The sequence below is a fragment of the Moschus berezovskii genome, chromosome 17 (genome assembly GCF_049115385.1).
Source record: "Moschus berezovskii isolate FMDL1 chromosome 17, NW_MosBer_1.0, whole genome shotgun sequence".
Lineage (NCBI taxonomy): Eukaryota > Metazoa > Chordata > Mammalia > Artiodactyla > Moschidae > Moschus > Moschus berezovskii.
This window is the reverse complement of record NC_142476.1, coordinates 23,080,273-23,106,792: the sequence shown is the minus strand read 5'-3', so window position 1 is coordinate 23,106,792 and position 26,520 is coordinate 23,080,273. Positions and strand designations below refer to the sequence as shown.

The following is a 26,520-nucleotide window of genomic DNA, read 5'->3' as shown; positions in this document are numbered from 1 at the left end:
TCAAGAAGTTTACTTTTTGAAATTTCTGGGTGTCCCTATGGTTGTTAAAACATTCACTCATAAGGAAAACCCTTTTTACAAGCTCCCCAAAGACACAATCGCTCCAAGTTTCCATCATGCCTAAATAATCATATATATCTTTGCAAAGTTCTGAGGTGCTAACGAACCAAAAAAATTCATGCGACGATTTTTGATGTTTTTTTGTAAAACCATCTTAAGTTTCATTGCTATATGGGAATGTCTTTATGAGTAAAATTACCTTTAAGAAATGTTTATTAAAGTCTGCAATGGATGGGCATTATGAAAGGTGCAGTTACAAATTAAGACAGTCTCTGCCCTCAGGACAGGTACCTGCCAGGGGGCCATCACTTAATACATGGCAGGATGTGTTATATGCTCAAGAGAGGTGAGGTGTGCTATGGGAAATGAGAGGGCTGGAGCATGGAAGGATCAATCCTGGATGGAGGAATCTGAGGCTTCTCAGTGAAGACAGGTCCTTTGGTGGGTGTCTGATTAAATGAAGGGCCGTCATCTATGTGCCATAGAATAGCAGACAGACACACGCAGCTTCATTCTATTTTCTACTGCTAAGTTGCTTCAGTCGTGTCCGACTCTTAGCGACCCCATGGACTGCAGCCCACCAGGCTCTTCCATCCATGGGATTTTCCAGACAAGGGTACTGGAGTGGGTTGCCATTGCCTTCTCTATTTTCTAGGGAGACCTATTTTTCTTAGTCTTAAAGTAGTATTTGTCTGCTGAATAAAAATGCTTCTTATTAACCATGTGACTTGCATAATAAATATTATAAATCCTCTATCCATATTCCTCAACCTGCTGTTCAACCTTCAATGATATTACAGTTGTTAATTATTTCAACCTATATTATATGGCACCTTCTGGATCACTGGGAATTGGCATGTAACATGACAAACGGATAGAACTAAGCAACCCCCATCCTCGGAGTGGTGTGGGGAGGGGAGACTCCTAAGCCTAACTTTAAAAGCACACAAACACACTTAGAAAAATATTCCTCTGAGAAGTAAAGGAAATTTTTGAATTCTTAAAGAAACAGTTAAGACCCATCCTCCAAAACCCTACTGCACCGTTAGTAAACAGATGGCCCTGGCAACGTGGTGCTGGAAGCCTGCCTTCAATTATCAGTCTGGTTACTACCAGCAGATGGGTACTGATGTAGCAAAGCCAAATTCAAGAAGAGGGAGAATCTGGCTGGTACAAAGTACTTGAAAACTTGCTGGCGGCTGCTGTGTTAGTGTATATATGTTCATTTCATCATCAAAATTTAAGAGCCCGTTGTAGTTATACTTCTGTCTCCTTTGTCTGGATCCTCCCTCCTTTCCATGTGCTCAACTGAGACTCTATCAAATTAAGAGATTCACCAGAACTAAAGGCCCGCACCGACTCATGTCAAGACTGACGTTCATACTGGTGGTCACTGTGAAATTCTGCACAGGATGAATGATCACTAAGATGCAAGGATGTGATTGACTTAAACGAGCATCTTTCAACTAGAGAATGTATAATCGCTTGTTTGCTCTTCAGACTCAGAATAATCACCACTCAAATGAGATCACAGATGTGAAAGGAAAAATACCTTAACTCACTCTAAAGCGGGCAATGGGGCATTAGTAGTAGTGTTTCTTCCTAAAATTCAACAGCAGCTAGATTCTATGTGTCCAATGTTAAGATCAGCTAAATGAGCTCAACATAAGAGAGTAACTTGAATGTAACCATCTCAGATACATTTTGCAACTTGTATTTTTTGCTGTAAAAAATTCATTGAATCAAACGCCATCTACATCTAGAGGTGCGACAAGAAAGCTGACGAGTCACTGTATGCAAGGCTGGGTACATCCCAGCAGGAGGAAGGAAGGTGAAAAGAAGATGAAGCAGGCACCCCAGGAGGGAGGGGGAAAACTTATGTTCACGTATCTGCTCATCTCTATCCATCATGTCCGTAACTGGAGACGTTTAAGTGAACACTAAGCCCAGTAGAAAGATTAACATGCCTTGATTCTGGCATTAGCTCCGTAAATATTTGTTTCAAATGAAGAAACATTCAGCCAACCCCGGGACCCTGCAGGCTTATCATGCTACGGCCATGGCCAACCCAAGAATTTTAAAAGGCCAGAATTTAGAAAATGAGTATCTGAAAATGAAGCTGTAGGCTGCCAGCCATCAGCAATTAGTTTTCTGCACAGCTTACAGCCACTTAAGACTTGATTGGGTAGCTCATTACCAACAATGAGTTAAGCATACAAGGAAACAATCTCCCAGGCATCTCTCGCCACCAAACATGTTTCGAATAATTGGGCACCAGTCTGGAAACACACAACAAAAATCCCTATAACCACAAGCCAGCATTAGAGCTTAGCAAGCAATTCCACCCAGATCAACTTTGGTTTTAGAAGCAGCAAGGGAAGTGTCATTTCCTAGGGCCAGACAAAACACATTTCAGTTACTGTGTGGCATCTCGTGATCGCTCCCATGAATGAAGCTTAATACGTCCCCTGCTGGTGTGAAGTCTATATGGTGAACCAGGGATGGATGCAAAGGATGTGCTTCTCCCCTTCCACCTCATCATTCTTCCCTGCCAGACCAAGTCCCTTAGAGGACCCCGTGTCATACAGGTCCCCACGCTCAGGAAGGTCCCCAAGCCAAGTGTTCCCTCATCTTGGCTGTCAAATGACGGTTTATGATCGTCTAACCCCAGTGCTATGGGGCTGGCACTAGATGTTGGAAGAGCAGCCTAGCTAAACCCTCTATTCACTTTGATACTAATTGTTAACTTTACTCTTGATTGGGCCATTAAATCACGTTTCCACTACTGATAATTTCTCATTGTGAGCGGCATATTAGTTTGCTAAACACGGACAAGGAACATTTCGGTACAACTGTCACATTATTTCAGCATCCAAAACCTATAAGCGCACTCGACTTGCTTGCACTTACTTATAATTAGATACAGAAAGACACCCAGAGTGACAGACTAGAATAGGCTATAATTTTCCATGTGAAAAACTTCAAATGCGTGTCCTTGCTCATCACTTTCTGTGCCTCGGGTGACACCAAACAGTGGTCACACCAAAAAGTTCTAAGTCATCAAGACCAAAGGGCCCTTACGGGTGGGGCGCAGGTCTAAGCACTTGACACACAATACTTAATCATTCATTCAACTATGAAAAGGGAGGGGCTTTATTAGTCCTCATACGAAAATACGGCAAGTCAAACTCACAGAGGATAAGGCATGGTCCCAAGGGCACAGAGCAGGTTCAGCTCTCACTTCATCTAAAGCCACCATTTTACCACAGTTATACCACCCGTCAAACTGGGTAGATTGTTTTTCTGACTCCAATCCCAATTCAAAATGGGAGAGCCAGCTAAGCCCTTTGAATTTTTGATCTTATTCTCAAAAGAAGACACATATACACAAACATGCATTGAAGACTAATTCTAAATGAACTCTCTGGCCCTGTGCTAGACACCTCCAGACCAGAAATTTATGAAATATTGAGCAAAACATGACTGGCATTGAACTCAGCACCACTCGAGTTCACGGTGGACAGCTCCTCGGCTGACAAACCAGACCCTGCAGGGACGCGTGAGCCTTCAGAAACACCTGCAAGAAATGTCCAGCTCGCTATGCAGCCTTGGCCAGGCAAACCGTTTGAAAAGTGTTTGGACCCATTTAACCAGACGATCACTTTTACAAAATGTTTCCACCAGGCAGCCAGTGGAGTCGCAGGAGAGTTCCTGGCTGAAAGGGAAGCTCAGAGAGGGAAGAGCTCGGTGCCAGTCTGCCTGTGGAAATGTTAGCAGAAGCATCTGTTGGTTGGTCCCCACTGGCCAAAAGGCAAACATTTGTTTTGCTGAAACAAATGCTTCCATTTAAAAACGTTTGCTGATGAAACCATCATCTGATATGAAGCTTTCCTCTACTCGGGCGGCTGGGGCTGTGGCCGCCTCTCTCCAGCAATATTACCCCTCTGAGGCTATAGCTGCTTTAACAACCTCTTCTTTACCACTGACAGATGTTCTGATTCTAGAACCAATACACTTTTGGAATCTGAGAGAATAAATACATTTAGATTTGCCTCACCTGGATAAATCACTGTTCCTTACAGAGAACTTAAAAAAAAATCTATACAATCTAACAAGTAATTTTAGATATGTAAAAGATTTAATATTTAATACTTTAAAAAATATTTTAAAAACTAGTGAAAAATAGTCCTCCCTGTGACATTTCACAGAGAAGAAACTTCTACTGTTCTGCTATGCTTCTTCATAAAATTATGAGACTGACTTATGGCTCTATTCAAATTGTTTCAGCCTATTAACTGTCCCTAAGTGGTTTTTAATTAAGTCCTTTAAAATAAACTCCAAGCAACTACATAAATTCAGAGAGAAGCAAATTAAAGTAAGTGTGGATAAAGTCTATTGGTAGAAGCACTGCCAGGCTACTCCTCATATCCTTGTCATTGGGAAACCTCATCCACCACTGTGTATCATGACCATGACTCTACAAAGACACCATCACCCACGCCTGCACATCTTGAACATGAGGGTCAGTGTGCGATTGTTGAAGCCAGAGTAATACACTTTTTATTGCTTGGTGCTTCTGTAACAGAAATCCTTTACCCCTCGCACTTCCTCATGCACAGGTGCTCCTCACCTCACTGCTTCTGCTCAGCTCACTCTCCTTGGTTTGACTTGCCTGTAAGGCCTGTTCAGTTCTGCTTAAATTTTGCTTAAACTCTTCCAATTTTTTTTCTAGCTGGTGCTTTACAGACATGATCTACAAAGAGAAAACAAGGCAAAGCTTTATTTTTGTTTTTACTTTTCAAGTAGCTATTCATTCTTAAATAATAAAAAGGTCATGGAATATAAGAACTGAAACGATCTCTTTTGGTTGAGACATACTATATATGTTATAGCTTAACATGGTCCTAGAAGCCGAACTTAAAATACCATCATGTTAACCCGTGACATCACTTGGCAATAGCATATGTTGATGAATACGGCTGGGTTTGGGGAGGAAACCACAAAAGAAAAAAATTAATCACAAGAAATAAAACAACTAAATAGTAACAAACAACTAAACTTTGTTTTATAAAAAATGAGATGAGAAACAACAAAGATGGGAAAACAAACTGAGAGAACACATTTGTAATAAATACAACAGAATAAAAATATTTCCAGAATCCATAAAGCACATCTATGACTCAATGTACAAAAAAGCAAGCCTGTTTAAAAGTAAGCAAAAGACAGAAAGAGAAATTTTATACAAAAGATATAAGTGGCAAGTCATCCTCTGAAAGAAATAACCTCAGTGGTAATCAAGAAACTGTGAATTAAAACAATAACAACATTTTTCACTCTTTGGTAAAATTTTTGAAACCAGGACTGTCCACTACTAGCAGGGTGGCGGTAACAGGCCTCCTAGACCTGGTGTTAGGTAAACTGCTACGACTTTCCCGGAGGGCAGCTTGGAAGTATCCCGTCACATGTGAGAAGATATATGCCCTAGAGGCCACCAGTGCCACATGTGGGAAACATAGCAGAAACATCAGCCCACACACGGTTCCCTGCCCAGCGACACCACCAATGGCACTCCACAAACCTCAACACCCGGCAGCAGGGAGAATAAACGAACTGCAAAACATCCGACAAGGACAAAGCTCAGACGGTTTCCTTCTTTAACAAAAATTAAAACAAGCAAGCAAAGAAAAAAAACAATTATACATCTGTAAATGTTTATTGTTTTCTTAATCTTGGGGGACAGCCAATAAATAATTCGTAAAAATTTATCCTGGCACAGGAGGATTCTGCTAGTACAGAAACCCAGGTGAGCGATGATATGTATTAGAGCACATATACACAAATGTGTGCAAATATACACTGAAGTGTGCATGTGTGTGTGTGTGAATAAAGGGACAGTCAGCAGAGTTTTAAGGGATTACTTTGACGTATGAGAGGAAAGAGGAGTTGAAGATGACAGGAAGGTTTTGACCGAAGCAATGTGAAGAATGGAATTGCTCTTTACTGGGACAAGGAAGACTAAGCAAAGAACAAGTCTGAAAAAAGTTGGAGTTACAATAACAACACGTTAAGTGTGAAATGCCTGTTAGACGTGTGAGTGGAAATACCAGATGCACACCCCCAGGTCTGAAGTGCAGACCAGACATCCAGGCTGCAGATTCAAATATGGGTGTCGTCATCACATGGAAAAGTCAGAAAGCTATAAATCTGGATGAAATCATTTGTGCAGTGGGTGTTAAAAAAGTAAATTATAATTTTCAGCGCTTTGACTGGCAGCATACACACTTAGGAGAGCTCCCACGTGGTGGCATGACCAAGAACCACCGGAATATCGGAGATGCCCACTCAGCATCCTCTTTCTCTAAATGAGAACACCCAGACCCAGAGAGGTGCAGTTTGCTCTCCACTTTAGTAATGACAGAAAGGGAGGAAAGCTTTTTTCCTTTAAAGGAATCCTATTTCCGCTGTGGTACAGAAATGACATGTTATTTTAAAACGTGGGGGAGGAGGTTACGGAGGAGGGAGAAATAAGTTAGCACCCTACTTTATCCAGTTCAGCCTGCAGGATGTTGTGTGTGTTCTTAGCTTGCTGTAGCTCCTGGGTGAGCTTCGATTTCATCTGAGTGCACTCCTGGTCCAGGGATTGGAAGGAACGCTGTTGACGGGAGAGCTCCTAAAAAGTGAAAGACAAATGCATCCAACTGACGCTGGTTAACAAGGCAGAGCCCAGGGCGGGACCCAGACATCCTCCAGGCACTGCTCTTCTCAAAGAACAGGAGAGGATGGAGCCAGTCGGCATCTACTTGATGACCAACACAGTCAGCCTTAGCACCGGTCCCAGGCATCAGATCCCGGTCTCTGAGCAGAAGAGGAAGCAGTCCACCAGAACACGTGAAAACTGGCCCGTTGGCACCTCATCCCCGTCTTATATGAATCACCTCTGTTCCGAGGCACCCAGGGACAAAACAGTAGGGCTGAGAGCCAACCAGTCACAACTCCACTGAGAAATCAACACACTTGAAAATGGAGCTTAAAATATCAAATATCACACACAACTGACCATTGAGAATAACAGAAAGTAGATGCCACCAATTAACTTTGATAACCACACAGGGACACCAGATTAACAATTCCAGTAACTCTCACTGAAGGACTACAGACCTACTTCCAGGCTAACTCACCTGAAACTGATACCAAGATTTATTCAAGTGCATCTTCAGCCCTAACTTGTCTGCCAACTTCTTCCCCCTAGACATTAATCACCTTTCTAATGCATTTGCCAACTCACAGACTTTAAAAACAGCTGGAAGGACTTCCCCTGCAGACCAGTGGTTAAGACTTCACCTTCCAATGTGGGATTAGGTGTAGATTCGATCACTGGTTGGAGAACTAATATTCGACATACCACAGGGTATGGCCAAAAAATTAAAAAACAAATAAAACTTGTAAAAAAGTAAACAAAACAAAACACAGCTATAGAATGTAATATAATTTCCCTTACAACACAGTGTTTGAAATAAGAAATACAATCCTTTTCTACTTGGTATCAAATTTCAAACAAATCAGAAAAGATGGATTAAAAAAAAATCTAAAGCCCATCTCCAATCAAAAACTGAAAGATGGAAAAGTGTGAAGGATAGTAACCTTTTCCACACACAGCATTTCCCCTCTAGTGGAACATCCCAAATGATGACAGACACTCCTCTTTTCAATGATCAAATTAGGAAATGACCACAAGAGCCTTCTGGACAAACTCCTCATGAATCCGTTTAACCTACCTCTTGGAACTCTTTTTCTTTCTCCTTGATTTTCTGTTCCAGAGAACATCTGGCACTTTCTGCATTTTGACGCTGACAACTCAAATCTTCAGTCAATTTTTTCAATTTTTGTTCCAAAGCAGTACACTAAACAAATTAAGATGTTCAATACAAAACAAAAATTATTCTTGGAAAGAAGCAAACATTTTGAATTTTAGAAAAATTAGTCCCATGATCTGGTTCAAGTTTAACATTGTGTTTTGACTTTTTTATATCATACAAAGTTGGGGCTAAAACAATTAGCCAAATACCAAAACTACTACAATTATTTTATTTAGCACACATAAATTTATATTTGGGAAATACCAGCAAGGATATAAACCCTTCATAAGTTGTGCCATAAAAGAAATCAGTGTGTCTGAATACTGAGTCACCTAACATGTTGTTGTACAGAAATGAGAGGTTAAAATGCAGTGATGTTGACTTGTGTAAATTAGAGGCTGCAAAATAACCAGAGGGTACCTATTATCCTCATACGTAGTCTGTTTCAAGCATAACAGATTTTGTGAGAAATTTTAAATATTAATATGCATCTTTCCACAATGCTCCCACTATGTCATTTTAAATGTTTGGAAGTTCACAGCACTCCAGAGAGTATCACAATGGGTTTTAAACCAAGCTGCCAAAGGCAACACAAAGAATACTCATTTGCCTTTTTACATAGCCAGTTATCTTTTTTTTTAATTGAACTATAGTTAATTTACACTGTTGTGTTAGTTTTAGCTATACAGCAAAGTGATTCAGCTACACACACATGCACACACACACATTCTTTTCCAGATTCTTTTCCATTATAGTTTATTATAAGATATTGAATATAGTTCCCTGTGCTGTATTATTTATCTGTTTTATACACAGTTGTGTGTATCTGTTAAGCCCGAATCCCCAGTTTACCCCTCGGCCCACCTTCCCCTTTGTCTTCCCCTTTAGTAACCACATATTTGTTTTCTGTGTCTGTGAGTCTTTCTGTGTTGTAAATAGGTTCATTTGTATGATTTTTTTAGATTCCACATATAAATGATATCATGTGATATTTGTCTTTGACTTACTTCTAATCTCTAGGTCGGTCCATGTTGCTGCAAATGGCATTATTTCATTCTTTTTTATACATAGTCAGTTATCTTTAAAATAATTTTTAAAACATGAACTACACTGAAATTTACGATCCTCTTTAAAATTAAATCTTCAAAGTGTTAAAACCCATTCCTCTAATTCTCCCCTGTGGTGTTCAAATCCTAGAACTGCTCTACAAAACAACTCTAAATTCCCAGGAAAGAATAAGAACGACTCACGTTGCTGGGGGAGAATTCCTGATCCAAAAGAAAGATACCCCAGTGGGGCAAATCTCACCACTAATATATTTCTCTGAGACTCATTATAGGCCTATTTAGAACTATTAGAAATTTAACAAAGAGGAAAAGAAAACACTGTGTAAAATTTTCCCATAAGACCTGACACCAATTATTAACCAAAGATGAAAAGATAAAGCTGGTCTGATCTTGCAAATATCAGAACTTTCAAGATCTTGAATTTAAAAAGTAAAATACTGAGCCAGTAGTTCGAGTTAATTCACTGCTTTGAACATTAACATACACCTCTGTCATTATCCTTATTGTTCTTGAATTTTTAAACCCCTAAGGAAAAATATGAAAGAAATTATTTCTAACAATAATAAATATGAACTCAGCAAATATGTCAAACACCATGCTAGGCACTGGGGATACAGCAGTAAACAACTAAGACAAAAATCACTGCCTAAAATTTTGACAATTCTCAGGGGGAAAAAAAAAACCATGCACAGCAGAATGAATGACTGAATCCTGGGCACCCTCTGCTGGCACTCCCTCACACTGCAACCCACAAGATCTCAATCAATAATAACTTTATTATTGTACAAACAGTTGGTTTAAAAAAAAAGCCTTTAGGAGTCATTTGTATTTTATTTAGATTTTTTTTAATGTTGGTATTTATGATGCACCATCCATATACAAGTACCTGGCCACTAGGTGTCATGAATGCTTCATAATACTCTAAAAAAGGGTTCACGGCTCATGTATATAGAGAGTATATAACAGTATGTACATAGAGACCCTAGAGACTCAGTGCTCTGGGCCTGAGTTTTAACCATAAAATATGAAATCCAGATTTGCTGCCCAGCCCCAACACTGTTTCTACATGAGTTCAAACCTTGTATCCACATGGTGTGTAAATACTTGGAAAAGAGGCATCCTAGAAACAGCATATGTTTACTGAAGCATCTGGCTGATTTTGGCTAAATTAGCTCCACTTTATTTAATAGGTAATTCTAAACGTAGATCAGGGAATAGCACAAGAAAAGGATAATTTGATTTCAGCAACATATTGGACAAGATCATACTATCTTTGGAGACAAGATGGAGAAAGGTAGACTGAATTTTCAGTTAGGTGGATTTGTAGTTTACGAGAAAAAAAATGGAATCCAGAAAGCACTGAGTAAATGAGCCTTAAGAACCTGGAGGGAAGTCTCTAATAGAAAGAAAGCAAAAGCTATGTTCTCAGCACTGTCCTATTCAAAAATTTTAATTCATGATTTGGTAAGTGACCTCATGATATATGCTAGAGAGAAGGATCTGGTGATCCTGTCACACCAAAACCAACAAAACAACATGTAAAAGTTAGTTGCTCAGTATCTTTGCGACCTCATAGACTGCAGACTGCCAGGCTCGTCTGTCCATGGAATTCTCCAGGTAAGAATTCTGGAGTGGGCAGGCATTCCCTTCTCCAGGGGATCTTCCAGATCCAGGGATTGAACTTGGATTTCTTGCACTGCAGGCAGATTCTTTACTATCTGAGTAACCAGGGAAGCCCTCAACATGTACAAGGATAAGTATAATTCTCATATACAAAAGAAGCCTGTGTTGGCAGAAATGCAAATGAACTAAATTGACTAGGAACTCGATATAACAATAACAACTATTATAAGTTCACCATATGCCAGGCACTATGCTAAAGCCTTTATAAAAATTATCACAAACTTTACAGCAATCCTATGAGAAAGGCATTATTACTAACACCATTTTATTGAATAGGCAACTGAAACTCAGAAGTTGCTCCAAAGTAACACTACTGGGATGCAACAGGGCTAGGGCTTGAATCCAAGTCTAACTTAGAAAACCAAATTACAAACCCAGACTGCACAAAGAGTAAATACACACATCAAGGGAGGTCATGTTTCATCATATATCTAACCCAAAGTTGTTGACAATGTTTCTGTGGAAAGCACTGCACTAGAGGAATTCTAAAAATGAAGCGGGACTACCTCCTCCAGGAGATGAACATTTCCCTATAACTCCCAAAACAAGAACAATCCAAAACCCACATATTTTATTAAAACACACATAAGGAAGCTCTGAAAAGAGAGAAGAAATCAGATTAACAAGAAACTTTGGGACCCAAGGAAAAGCATGATAGTACTGAAAGAAAAAACTGTTAACCCAGAATCCTATACCCTGCAGAAATATCTTCCAAGAATAAAGACTTTCCCAGACAAAAGAAAATTGAGAGGATTTGTTGCTACACTAAAAGAATGGTTAAAGAATGTTCTTTAAAAAGAAAAGGAAATGATGAAAGAAGGAAATTTGGAAGAAAAATAAGAATATTTGTATATACAATAGGCTTTCCTTTTCTTCTTCAGTTTTCTAAATTATGTTTGACAAGTAAAGCAAAAGTGTAACACTACCTGATGTGGCTCTAAATGTATATATACAAAATGCTCAAGAAAATTATACTATAAATAGGGGAGGGTAAAAGGACAAAAAGAGAAGCAAACTTTCAATAATTTATTAGAGTTGATAGAATGACAACACTGATAAACTGATAAATTGTATGTATACATACATTATCTAGAACAATCATAAAAGCCCTACAAAGAAATAGAAACTATTGATAATTCAAAATGGAATTCTAAAAAGTGTTCAAGTAACCTACGGGAAGGCAGAAAAAATGACAATAGCCAAGTAAAAAATGAAAGAAAGAAAAAATAAGATGTAAAACTTAAGTCATGACATATCAATAATTACATTGACTATAAATGGTCTAAAAACACTAATTAATAGAGATAGTGTTTCTAAAAGGGAATAAAAGAGTGGATTAAAAAATATGACCCAACTATGTGCTGTCCACACAAAACTAACATTAGGCTATTTTTTTAATTCATAGTAAGGTCATATTTTTTAACTTAACAATATAGATAGGCTGAAAGTAAAAAGACAGAAAGAAATACATCATGACACTTTAACCAAAGGAAAGCTGGAGAGATTACTACCAGATAAAATAAACTTCAAAATAAAAAAAAAAAATTATCTGAGACACTAAGGGATATTACATGATAAAGGTCAATCCAAAAGAAGACGTAACACTCCTAAATGTGTATGCACCAAACTACAGAACTGCAAAATAAGTGAAGCAAAAATTTATAAAACTGAAAGGAGAAATAGACAATTACGGGAGACTACAATAACCTTCCCTCAACAATTGCTAGAAGCAATTAGACAGGAAATCAGCAAAGATAAAGAGGAATTCAACAAAGAACATTAATCAACAGGAGTTAATGACACTTTTAGAATATTGCTCTCAAGAGAAAATACATTTTTTTCCCAAGTGCCTATGAAATATATACCAAGACAATGAACCATATCCTAGACCATAAAACAAACCCCAAGAAATCTAAAAGAACTGAAATCGTAGAATATGTTCTCTGCCAGCAAAGGAGTCAAACAATAAATCAATAACAAAAAGAGAAAAATCTCCAAATACTTGGAAACTAAACAAGGTATTTCTGAATAATCCATGAGACATAACAAAATTTAAAGGGCACAGTTAAAGTAGTAGGAAAGGGAAATTTATAGCATTAAATGTCTGCATTAGAAAAGAAGAAAAGTCTCAAGTCAATAAACTAAGCACCCCACCTCAACAACCAAGAAAAAGAAGGGTAAAATAAACTCAAAGGAAGCAGAAGAAAATAACCGAGGAGAGAAAAAAAAATCATTGAAGTTGAAAACAGGAAATAATAGAAGAAATCAATGAATTAAAGAGCTGACTCTTTGGTAAGATCAAAAAAAGAGCCATAAAACTGACAAACTCCAAGCAATAGTGACAAAGAGAAAAACAAAAGAAGGCACAAATATCAGAAATGAAGCCTGACCTACAGTCATCAAAAGAATAAGGAAGTACTATGAACCCTGCATACAGAAACTTGACAGTTTAGATGAAAGTTACTCTAAAATCACCAACTAACCCACCTCATCCGATGGGAAATAAAGAATTTTAATAGTTGTCACTATTTTAAAAATTGAATTTGTAATTTAAAACTCCCAAAAAGAAATCTTCAGGCCCAGATAGTTTCAGAGAATTCTACAAAACGTTAAGAAGAAATAATACCAATTCTACACAATATCTTCCAAAAACTCAGAAGAGGAGGGAACGTTTCCCAATTCATTTTATGAAACTAGAACTACCTCTGATACAAATACCAGACAAAGACAGTACAAAAAGAGAAAACAACTGACCAACATCCCTCATAAATATAGACACAAGAATCCTTAACAAATTACTAGTAAATAAGACTCAAAAATATATAAAAGTGAATTCACTTTTCTCTACACTCGTCTCCATATAGCACACCATCAATGTGCCTGATACATTTACGTTGCATCCCCCATTAGGATGAAGCTCCATAAGGGCAGCGTTTTTTGCCTGTTTACTCACTGCCACTGCCGCATCCCAGGTCTAGAACAGGGCCTGACATACAGCAGAATGTCGATAAATATCTGTCAAATGAGTCAGTAAGTGACTCAAATTGAGTCCAGAAACAGACTCACAGATTGAGAGAGTGAACTAATGGTTGCCGGGGGGAAGGATGGGTGAAGGGAGAGTTAGGAAGTTTCAGATGGACATGTACACACTGCTATGTTGAAAATGGATAACCAACAAGGACGTACTGTACAGCACAGGGAACTCTACTCAATGACATGTGGCAGCCTGGATGGGAGGGGAGTTTAGGGGTGAATGGATGCATGTATATATATGGCTGAGTCCCTTCGCTGTTCACCTAAAACCATCACAACACTGTTATCAGCTATACCCCAATACAAAATAAAAAACGTAAAAAAGGAAAAATGTTACATGGCAGAAGGGTATATACTGGTTTCCATGAGTAGATCAATTCAACTCTATCAGTATGTCCTAAACCTCTTTTAAAGCTCCATGACTTTAAGTGCCTCTTCTCCGTATCAGGCACCTGCCAGATGCTGTATACACATCTTTATTCTTCACCACCCTCTGAGGTGTAAGAGATCAGCAACTTGTCCAAGTCCCTCAGCTAAAAAATATACAGTCCAGACTTGACCCAGATCTACCAAATTCTAAAAGAATTTACTGTTCAACTGCAACCAATACTGCCTAGTATATATTAATATGGTTCATTACTGATATTTTACAAGTCTAAGCATACTTTCATGCATTGGAAAAGGAAATGGCAACCCACTCCAGTGTTCTTGCCTAGAGAATCCCAGGGACAGGGGAGCCTGGTGGGCTGCTGTCTGTGGGGTCGGACAGAGTCAGACACAACTGAAGTGACTTAGCAGCAAGCAAATAATTGTATGAAAAAAATGCAGATTTATCAATAACTCATGAAAAGTTGAGTACCTTGGTTGACGCCTGGTCACACTGTGAAGTTGTTCTTACTAGTTCTTCCCGGTTTTTGTTCAAAACTTTCTCTTTTTCATTTAATTCCACTTTTGCTTTCTCCAGGTGGAGTTGGAGTTCTTGAAGTTTATTCACTTGGCCTTTCATTTCTTTTTCTTGTCCTTGCAGACGTAGTTCCAGCTCAGTAATCTTGCTCCTTAGTTCTTAAATCACAAACAAAACCCACACTTCAATTAACATATATTTTTCATAAAGAAATTTACAACTAAACTCAGAATGTATCACCGTTACTACACTCTGAAATCTTTGGTGCGTCAAATATAAATCAATTCACATTAAACGAAGCTACTTTAATTGGATTTAATTTCAATATTTAGTCTTTATTGTTATTTGTATTCAAAAATCCTATAAAAAGCAGAAGAAAAATTTTTTGTTTTCACAGAAAACTTGTGGCAGGGGGAAATGCTTTTCTAAAATCATGAAGTCTTATTGAGAAAACTGCAAAAAGTGTATCACATATAATACCCTGTGTTAAAATTACCACTTAGTTTTATACACAAATATACAAATATACGGATATATTTGTTTTGTACCCGTATCAATGCAAATAAGTGCTAAGCAGTGAAAAATTCACCCTCCTGTATTCTCTAGTGGCTTTTCCTCCAGTAAAGAGCAAGACAGTGTGAACCTCCTCTACTGCCAAAATTAACAATAATTTTTTTTCATTTTTTTCTCCCCACATATACACAATACTGGTTCCAAAGGCACTGGCCGTGCGATAGCTCTCACCAGTGCACGCTGATGGTGATTTTCAATCTATCACAGCACTGGAAATTATCATAGTCTGCAGAGCAGATTCCAAAACACCACCTGGCACCCTTGGCTGTCAGCAGCAGTGCGGTGCAGCAGCCAAGGTTACAGGTTTGCCCCCATATGGACAGCCTGGCAGCACACAGAAAAGCCATTCTGTAGACACATGCCACGCCTCTGGCCAAAACTAGCTGTTCCATGGGCCACAAAAGGAGCCAGGTGAGAAGCGCAGGGAATGTCAACAGTAACCTCTTTTCGCTGCTTCGGAAAGTCAAAGCCACTCACCCTACATTTGAAGTCTTCACGGCACCAGCTTTTAAGTAAAATGAAGGTATCTTTCCAAACGGTGATAGATTTTTCCATTATCCCAAAGACAGTATTTCATTATCACCAGGCTGGGACATTGACCACGGATGGGTCTAACAAACACATTACCACTTTCAAGGATTAAACGTGTCTGCAGTCATGTCTGAAATTATCTCAGGAAAATTTAACTCAAGAATTTACCTTGGTTCTGTGCTTTTAACTGATCCAAAAGATGAGAGTTGCTAGAATTATCACAGAAACTGCTGTTAGCATCTGTTTTCCCTATTTGCAAAGTTGATCTACTCGGAGTCACTTCTTGTTCCCCAGAAAAATGAGATGAAGACAAATCTCTCCTAACTGGAGTTTTTAGAGTGTTGGATGAAAGACGGCTTGGGGTTTTTTCTTGTTGCCATGAGAACACAGATGAAGAAGCCTGATGTCGGGCAATGTCCCGGTGATTCATGGTGCTTTGGGGAATAGCCTGGCTTGCTTTCTGTAAAAACAGAAGCCCTTTAGAGCCCTTTAGAAGTCACAATATTTAAGACTACGTACTAGACTCACAGACATAAACATGCTCATCAAAGAGGAAAGTGGTGGTGGGGGAAAAACTACCACATGTAATATAGATAAACAAGATCTTACACACAGGAAACTAGATTCAATATCTTGCAATAAACTAAACAGAAAAGAATTGAAAAAGTATGTGTGTGCATATATATATATAAATATTTATATGCATAAAACTGAATCACCTTGCTGTACACCTGAAACTACTACAACACTGTGAATCAGCTACACGACAATTAAAATTTTAAAAAAGACCACGCACTTATTTTCAAATAGAACATCAAGCCACGCTAAGAAGGTATTTAATAGCACTTCCATTGTGTACCAAGAAAGAACATTCATCAAGTCAGGAGAACCACTGAGTCCCATTACCCGGTGAAATGTTCTAACAGTCAGACTTAGCACTGGAGGGTGAAGCCAACACAATCTGAGGTCCAATCAATTTTAACTGGGCTCAGCTTTTGTATTTATCCTGCATCCCTCATGTACTTCATAAAAATGCATGAGTACTCACTGCCATTTTGAATTCTGAAATATGATTTTCCTTTGCCATTCTTGGTCACTTCCCCCTATAGCTTTACACACAAAGACTCAAAATTCAGTACTAACCACAAAACTCTTACATGTTCCACCATACCATTTCCCCCCAAAAAATGTCCTAAGAGGCATTTTGTATTACATAAAACCCATTTGTGATCTTCTGCTGTTTAGAATCCTTTTTGTTCTCTGTCTCCATTCTGACAAACATCAAGTTGCAACTACAGTAGCTGAGTTAAATTTTTTATAGCAAGGGCTTTTCTCACCACAGGGAGAGGTTTAATGTTTCTGGAGACTCACAGTCCTCCACAAAATAACTCTGGGAACAGATGTCAGGGCCAGAATTGATACCATTGACTGAAACGGGTAACAAAGCAAATGATAGTTCCAAGACAATCAGAAGTTTACTGTTTAATTTCTATTCATGTTGAAAAGCAATGCCTTTGCTATGTATCAAAACTCTGGTGATCTCAAAACAGGGCTAACGGCGTAAAAAAAATTAAAATTGCTAAAACTCTAACAAGTACTTTTTGATCCTCATTATTTAAGACATCTGCTTATAAATTCAGCCTTAACCTGTCTGCTAAGTTGGGCCATCTCACCAAGTTCATATGCTTAGTGGAATTGTGCCATTCCGTACCGAACTGGAATTAAAAAAATAATAATACCATGTGAGCAGAAATGGAAAAGCTATATTCTACAGATACCAGGTATTTTCAGGGTCAGTCCTGCAACTAAAAGCTGGAGTTCCCCAAACATGTGTTTTGTTTATTTTATTGATGTTAAGCAAATCTTTCACCCTCCTCTCTCAGCCTTTTTTTCCCCATCAAACCGGAGTTTAAATCCCTTGTCAGCTACTTATTGAAAAGAACTAGAGATTATGTTGACAACCTTCTCACCTGAAATAAACATTTCATTAATAATGATCCCAAAACTTCTCATCCCTGGTAGCAATCAACAAATTCCATCAGAAGGTCTGAATAGGAAGCAATTGCCTCCAGGTGCCAAAGTCAGCCAGGAATAACTCTGGTCCCACCCTCTCCAAACATATTCTTTATCATAAGATCTTAACAGAGAAACTTAAGTATGTTTCCACAGTTTCTGAGGAATTTGGGGCTTATTTGATATTTAGGGATAAAGTCATCTGCCAATCCATTTTACTCCACTCTTACCTATTTTTAAACTTAAAAATATCATAACCAATGAGCCAGGAACTCTGTTTCTCAGGTAAGAAAAACAGGTCAGCCCTTCGTGGAGCAGATTTTCCTACCCTTGCTCTATCCCGCCTATATCAAAGGACTTCCTCAACTGCATACTCCATTAAAAGGCCCGTAATTAACTTACCTTCGCCTGCAAGGCTTTTACCTCTGCCTCTAATCTTTTTCGTTCTTCAACTTCTTTATTATATTTTTCTTTTAGATCTTCATATTTGGAACCTATACACAGACAATGAGATACAGTTTCAGTTTGATTACTGATTTTGCAAAGAATCATTATGATAGTCTAGAAATGAGTATCTTTGTACATCAGATAGAAAGAACATTTTGGTTAAGGCAACCGATACCGATCAAATTACCCAAATATTAAAATGCATGGAAACACAAGCATTTTGAATATTCCAAAACTGAATTATTTTTAAAAATACCATAGACGCATAAAGCGAAAAGCTTAAAGGCTGACTGATGGCACAACATATTTCAACAGATACACAAATATATATGTAACTAATGGCTGCTTTTTGTTGTTGTTTTCAATGCTTAAATTAGAAGCTGAATTCAAGGTTGAATGATTTCATTTCTTGGGCAGAATTAAAATCTCAACAAAAGAGCTATTTATACAAAGGGAAAAGAATCCTTACCGCTGTAATACTGGCTTGGTGTGAGTGGAGTTGCAAAAATTTTTTGTGGTGTAAGGCATGAATTCAGAGAGACATCCGCAGATTGTGCAGCTTGTTGGCTTCTTTCAAGTTCAGATTTACACCTGTGAGAAAACGACCCGAGAGAATGCCACACCAGAGTCACAGCTGCAGAACACCAATACCATACATTCCCAGAGAGCAACAAACCGACAAACAACCCACCCTCTAAGAACTCCTGCCACTGCATTCATCCAGCAGACACTTCATAAGAACTAACTTGCGAGACGGGCCTTTGTCTCCAAAGGAACTCGGGCTGGTTAGGAAAACAGAAATATAAGCCAGCCAATTACAGTGTGATACAGGCTATAATGAAGATCTGTAATAACCACTATCATAACAAAGAAGAGTTGGGAAGGTTGGGACACATTCCAACCAAAGTTTATATTCTAGGCCAAAGAAAGACACAGTGCTACCAAAAAAAAAAAAAAAAACCCAGAACTTAAGACAGGAGGACACTGGTATCATTGAAGCAGGGGCTCAAATCTTGAAACTAGATAACATTACATATAATATTGTCATTATATTAATAACATAGACTTTGGCAAGATCCTTTTGACCTACCTTCTAGAGAAATGAAAAGAAAAATAAATGGGACATAATTAAACGTAAAAGCTTTCACACAGCAAAGGAAACCATAAATAAGATGATGAAAAGACAACCCTCAGAATGGGAGAATGGAGAAGGCAAAGGCACCCCACTCCAGTACTCTTGCCTGGAAAATCCCATGGATGGGGGAGCCTGGTAGGCTGCAGTCCGTGGGGTCGCTAAGGGTCAGACACGACTGGGTGACTTCACTTTCACTTTTCACTTTCATGCATTGGAGAAGGAAATGGCAACCCACTCCAGTGTTCTCGCCTGGAGAATCCCAGGGACGGAGGAGCCTGGTGGGCTGCCGTCTATGGGGTCGCACAGAATCAGATACGACTGAAGCGACTTAGCAGCAGCAGCAGCAGAATGGGAGAAAATATTTGCAAATGAAGCAACTGACAAAACGTTAATCTCCAAAATATAAAAGCAGCTCATGGAATTCAATATGAAACAACAATAGCAGGGCTTCCCTGGTGGCTCAGTGGTAACAAATTCACCTGCCAATGCAGGAGACGTGGGTTCGATCCCTGATCCAGGAAGATCCCACGTGCCGTGGAGCAACTAAGCCCATGCACCACAACTACTGAGCCTGCTCTCTGGAGCCCAGGAGCTGCAACCACTGAGCCCACGCACCACAGCTACCGAAGCCCGCATGCCCTAGAGCCTGTGTTCCACAGGAGAGTACCCCTGCCCACCGCAACTGGAAAAAAGCCTGTGCAGCAGTGAAGACCCAACACAACCAAAACTAAATATGTAAATAAAAATTATTTCTTAAAAAAATCAAAAAATGGAAGATCTAAACAGACGTTTCTCCAAAAAAGACAGATAGATGGCCAACAACATGAAAAGATTCTCAACATCGCTCGTTATTACAGAAACGCAGATCAAACTAGTCAGTGAACTTCCTACTTCCCAAGCACCTGCTTTCCAAAACAAAAGCTTCTTTCATTTATTCATTCAACAAGTATTTGAGGACCTGCAATTGCCAGGTGCTAGGAATACAGTGATGAACAAGACAGACAAAGTTTAGGAAAACAAAGAACAAAATAGACATTTATTTATCATTCTAACATTGCGACTTAATAGCCACCTTACCACATGGATAGAAAACAAAATTAGAAAAAGACTGCTGTGCACCTAAGTTATCATCTTCATAAAAAGACAAGCATGCAATCCACCCGTGGTACCTGCAGAAGGTTGGTTCTAAGACCCTCTTAAATACTAAAGTGCTTCCCTTGTGGCTCAGCTGCTAAAGAATCCACCTGCAATGCGGAAGACCTGGATTGGATCCCTGGGTTGGAAAGATCCCCTGAAGAAAGGAAAGGCTACCTACTCCAGTATTCTGGCCTGGAGAATTCCAGGGACTGTAAAATCCATGGTGTTGCAAAGAGTCAGACATGGCTGGGCAACTTTCACTTTCACTTTAAATACTAAAATGTGAAAAGGCTAAACTCTTATATAAAACCACATAGGTAGCATTTGCATAATAACCTATGCACATCATCCTGCGCATTTTAAATTACCTCTAGGTTACTTATAATACCCAATATAATGTATATGCTATGTTAACAGTTGTCAGCGTCCAAATTTAATTTTTGCTTTTGGAACTCTCTGGAATTTTTTCTTCAAATATTTTTTACCCTAGTTGGTTGAATCTGTGGATGCAAAACTCATAGATATGAAGAGTCAACTCTTAATTTTTAAATGTTCTACCTTTCAAAAATATGTTTGCTTTGTAGGTAGAATTAAAATAACTGCAAGCTATGCCTGGAAAAAAAGTTCTTGGTATCAAAATACTTATTAATTACAAATGGAAAAACAGTAGTTTACAATCCAGAAATTCAGGTAACACCCTAACCAAGTGATGGTTTAAAAGTCAAACTGAATCACGTACCCTCTGGTATGAGGCACTGAGAAAGGCATGTCACTGGTTCTGTGACACTTTTACCAAAACTCATAGCCTCAGTCGGACCCAGTGACTCTCTCCAGGATGACTCTGCCCTCCCAAAGGCCATCTGGCAGTGCCTGGTGACATTGCTGACTGTCAAAATTTGGAGATGGGGTAAGTGCTACTGGCATCCAGTGAGTGGAGGCCAGGAATTCCACGTATCCTATGGTGAACAGGGCAGCCTTCCACAACAAAGAATAATCCAGTCCTAAGTGTCAACTCTGCCATTGTTGAAAAACAGCAGACAAATCCAAACTGAGTACTATTTTACAATAAAGGGGTCTAGTGCTCCTTAAAAATGTCAAAGTTACAAAAGTCAAGAAACCAATACAGCTTAGGGAGAAAAGAAAACATCCACTAAATGCAACATGGAATCCTGGCTCAGATCCTGGAGTACAAACAGGACATGACTGGAAAAATGAAAGAAATTCCAATAAGGTCTGTAGTTTAGTTAGCAGTACTGAATTAATGTTTATTTCTGGTTTGGTCATTGTACCCCAATTATGTAAGGTGTTAACAACTGGTTCTGGAAGTATGAAGTTGTTTAAAAATAAAATTTATTCTTAAAATTTCTAGGGGAACATTCGCAGAATTAACATGGGGCAATTTGCTAGTCTTTTTTGCTTTTAATCTTCCACTGTTAGATGAGAAGATTCCATTTATAAGTGAACAGTGCTCAAGTTCCATTAAACTTATTTTGATTAATGCCTCTAATTGTTTAGGGATTTTTTTTAACAGAAAAATAGTAATAAGCACTTTTTAAAAAATTGCTTAAATATAGCATTGAAATTGGTGATTTTTTTCCATTTAACAAGTATTTTATTGGTTGCCTTTTATAAGACGAGCAGTTTTTTTTTTTTTATTGGAGTACAATTGCTTTGCAATGTTGGGCTTAGTTTCTGCTGCACAATAAAGTGAATCAGCTATGCATACATATTCCCTTCCCTCTGAGCCCTCCCTCCTACCCCCCACACCCCATCCCACCCATCTAGGCCTTCATAGAGCACTGACTGAGTACCCTATGCTTTATAGTAGGTTCCAACTAGCTATCTATTCCATACAAGGTAGTGTATACATGTCAATCCCAATTTCCCCCACCCCCACCTTCCCCAACTGTGTCCAGGTGTTTCCAGGGCAGGAACAGATATGCAGTCAGAGTGAAATCAATGAGTTGATTATGTAATGTGTAAGATGGGAGAAGGGTCTCTCGGATGGGGATCTCAGTGGGAAAGTCCTCCAGACTTCACCTCCCTCCTCTCCAGCTCAGATTCCGTGGCACCCAGCTGGCACCCAACTTCAATCACTCTCTTCCACATCCTCAATTACTCCATTGTCTTCCATCCCATCACCCTTGCCCCAAACCCTAAATCAATCCTCTGGGATATCTTCTCAGCATTTATATCCCACATGCTAAAGGAAAAAAAAAACAAAAAACCCTCATACAACTCTATTGACTGGTCCCACTATAAATTCCTGGCCTCCAGTCTTAACTAAGTTCTCAATGCTCCTCATCCTTTGGGAATTCCCTAGTTCTCTCCTCTACAACAGCTTTTCCACGCAGAGAAGACACAAGCCATCAATATAAGCCACGTTTTAACTTCCCTCCATCTTTCCAGTAACCACTGTTGACAGTTTTGGAATTTATCATTGCACCCCCTCCTAGTAACAAACACAGTGCCTGACACATGAGGCAGCTTAATAAACATGTACTGAATAAGTAAATGAATAAGTCAACAACCATTTAATGAATTTACACAGCCCTGAGCCATGTAACATCAGGACTGAAGCATATGAGAATTGTCCTCAAATCATTGTTCGTTCCACTGGAAAGAAAAAAACTGCAATATGTAGTAATAACATAAAAAGGATGCATGTGATAAATACATCCATAATAAATACTATTCCCAAAAAAGTTACCTTTTAAGTTCCTGTTCCAGCTTTTCTATTTGTTTTTTGCTCGAGTTCAGTTGACCTTCTTGGAAATTCACTTGTGACTCCTTGACTTGAAGTTCATGAGAAATCTTCTGCTTAGTCTTCTCCAGATTTTCACATATTTCCATCAAGCTTTGGTTCTCCCTTTTCAGGTTTGCACCCTCAGTTTTTTCATTCTCAACCTAATGGGGATTGTTCAAAAGAAAATACGTCACTTACTCATGAACTCACCAGACATTATCTGTGAATCTGAGTCTAACCCTTTTGACTAATTTTCTGAGATTGTAATAATCCAGAAGCCAATGCTTGATGAATAGAGAAATCCTAGATGATCTCATTTTGAAGTTTATTAATAGAAAAGTTTTACAAAGTCATGTATTACACTGTCTTTGGTTAGGTCTACACACACCAATCCTAGAGAGGCTTTAATATGCTTTCGAGAATTAAAAAAAATTAACCTTATAAACCCTCTCTTACCTACTCATTTTCAAGTTCAGTTGCCAAAGCCAGTAAGTGTAAGAAACTGAAAAATTCTTCCACTAGCAAAACATTTTAGAAGCAGTAATTTTATTACTACTCTAGTATGAAAGAAGTACTACTTAAGTTTCCATTTACTAGTCCTGGAGAGATCTGGGAACTCCACCGTGAAAGCTCACTGTCAGAAAGCAGTATCTAGGAGAATTCTTCGGAGAAGGCAATGGCACCCCACTCCAGTACTCCTGCCTGGAAAATCCCATGGACATCTATGGGGTCGCAACAAGTCGGACACGACTGGTAGGCTGCAGTATCTATGGGGTCTCGACAAGTCGGACACGACTGAGCAACTTCACTTTCATGCATTGGAGAAGGAAATGGCAACCCACTCCAGTGTTCTCGCCTGGAGAATCACAGGGACAGGGGAGCCTGGCAGGCTGCCGTCTATGGGGTCGCACAGAGTCGGACACGACTGAAGTGACTTAGCAGCAGCAGCAGGAGACTTCTTTGGTGATCCAGTGGTTAAGACTCTGAGCTTCCACTTCAGGGAGTGTAGGTTTGATTCCTGGTCAGGGAACTAAGATCCCACAAGCCGCATAGTCCCCTCTCCACCCCACCCTCCGCCAAAAAGCAGTATCTATTTGGGCTGCAAAGTATTCTCATACTGACCCCAGATTCAGAGCCAGAGACTTTTGGCCATGTTGGTGCTGAATGCAAAAGCAATGTCCAATTCATGGTCCCTAAGAGAAGTGACAATGGGACTCAGCACTCCTACACACGAGCACGTAAGCAGAAATGAGGAAAAGAGGGTGGAGAAATAAGGTAATCACGATAAAAAAGACTCCACAGAGGAGAGGAAGGAGGATTACCACCTGAAGACGGCAAAATCATCTTTCTCTAAAAAAGGACCAAGATAAACCTGCTCATCCAAACAGTAACAGTTTTAAATACAGCATTTCGGGATACCTTCTGTTTTTGCTTCTGCAACGCAGCCTCCAGGGTTTCAAGCTGAAACTGCCTTTGCTGCCTTTCTTTCTTCAGTTTGTCGAGCTGGCATTCAAGCTCTTGAATCTTCTGAAGAGCTCGTGTAGGCAGGCCTTCCTTCCATTCTTCCAAAGCCCAGCTCATTTTGCTCTCCTTTCTTTATTACTCAGACATTTATAAATAAACTGAAAAGAATAAACAGACTGTTGAACTACCAGAGTAAAACAAAACTTACAGCCTCAGAGACAAACTGATCTACAAAACCACCTCTGAGAATCAAATCTGAAAACTTCTTTCAAAAGATAACAAAGTATAGCATCCATCTAGCCACCCTCTGCAAGGTGACTCCCAATAACTCTGACTGTGAAGGAGTACACAACATGCTCATTTGGTTTCACCTTGCTTTCTGTTTTTCTTATTTCTCATTTTCTCCTTCTCATTAAGCCAACTGCTTTCTGCCACTCAGTTCATTTTCATTATACAAGGTATGAATTTTTTGCTATAAGGTTTCTGGGGAAATCGGGCTTACAGGACAAAGAAGATGCATAAGTTATTTTGCAAATCCTCGTCTTTCTTCTCTTCGTGTCATTAATTCCCCCTCATACTCCATCCCTCTTCCTCCAGGAAGACTTCCCTGAGGACATCCATCATAATCTGGTGTTTTCTCTCCATCAGAGTCTCTCATGGCACAGGTGCCTCTTTCTCCTCCCACGTGATTATCATTTGTTGAGTCCGTGCATGAATGAACAAAGTATGAATGCCATACTAGCACGACAGTCACTGCAAAATGCAGTCAAGTCATTCTCCAGACCAACTGGGACCAGGAATCATGTATATAGCCTCAGTGATTCAAACCCCTTCTCAGCTATAGGCAAGATGTGTGGCCTTGGGCATATTATTTAACAGGTCTGTGCTCTGGTTTCCCCATTTGGGAATAATAATGGAGGTGGCTCCCTAAACCTTTAGAACACTATCTCCTGATAAGCTTTCCATACATATTAGCTGAAAACACTTTTTTGTTTGTATAATGCTACCTATGGTACCAAGACAGAAATGGCCTACTTCTTTCTCAGACATATCTTAGAAAATTTAAATCAGCTGAGAGAAAAGTATGGCAATTATTCTTTTCTCATTAGCCTTCAGAACTTAAATGGAAGAAAAAAAAACATTCATTTTCCAGTTATTTTAGCAAGAGGATGAGAATCTGTTTTTTTACTAAATGAAGTCCACAACCATTTTAGTGTTTTGTTTCAATCGACTTCATCAAGGGAATTTATCAGCATGATTAAAAATTAGTTGATGAAAGTACTAAGAATAATAATTTTTTTTCCAAAAATTAAAAGAGAAGCGAGGGTCTCCGAAAGCACATAATTTCAAGCCTTGGAATTGTTGTTTTCTCTGCCATTCTACCCTCTCCCTTAATTCCTTGAACACAGTATCTTAAACCCCATTCCCATCTACCCAAAAACTACTCCTAGGAGTCTCATGCCTCTCCAGCAACGAAGACAATTTACATTTCCCAAATGGGTAACCTCGTCTATTATAAACTAGCTAGTTCATTCAGGAGTTCAGGGGTGCCTTCAGAGGCACACAACTATAACTCCTAAACAATTCTGCCAGCCATGGAAAGCATTACATCAAGACACCATAGTAAACAAAATATTAAAAGGAGCAATTTAAAAAGATGATACAGACACTGGAAATAAACAGAAGGACAACTGGCAAGTTATATGCTTTTACATTTCAAAGTCTAAGATACAACAAAACATAAATGGTTAAAGCAACCAACAGACCCAAGCTAATTTTGATTAGAGGGGACTTCGACAGATTTAAGGTATCAATCATTCAACAATCTACATGGAACCATTGGGGCAACAGGACAAAAAAACAAAACAAAA

At 39.0% G+C, this 26,520-nt stretch overlaps 1 protein-coding gene across 1 annotated transcript in view; it reads right to left on the bottom strand.

Moving 5' to 3' along the window:
- Positions 1 to 26,520, bottom strand: part of CENPF (centromere protein F) — a 57,779-nt gene that overhangs the window by 30,241 nt on the left and 1,018 nt on the right. Inside the window, exons 2-10 of the mRNA XM_055419077.2 lie at positions 24,605 to 24,807; positions 23,150 to 23,346; positions 18,637 to 18,758; positions 18,123 to 18,214; positions 15,876 to 16,167; positions 14,559 to 14,761; positions 7,836 to 7,961; positions 6,602 to 6,730; positions 4,691 to 4,813 (exon numbers count right to left, since the gene is read on the bottom strand). Coding sequence (XP_055275052.2) covers positions 4,691 to 4,813; positions 6,602 to 6,730; positions 7,836 to 7,961; positions 14,559 to 14,761; positions 15,876 to 16,167; positions 18,123 to 18,214; positions 18,637 to 18,758; positions 23,150 to 23,346; positions 24,605 to 24,766 — 1,446 coding nt within the window. The 5' untranslated portion in view covers positions 24,767 to 24,807. The remainder of the gene's footprint in view (positions 1 to 4,690; positions 4,814 to 6,601; positions 6,731 to 7,835; positions 7,962 to 14,558; positions 14,762 to 15,875; positions 16,168 to 18,122; positions 18,215 to 18,636; positions 18,759 to 23,149; positions 23,347 to 24,604; positions 24,808 to 26,520) is intronic.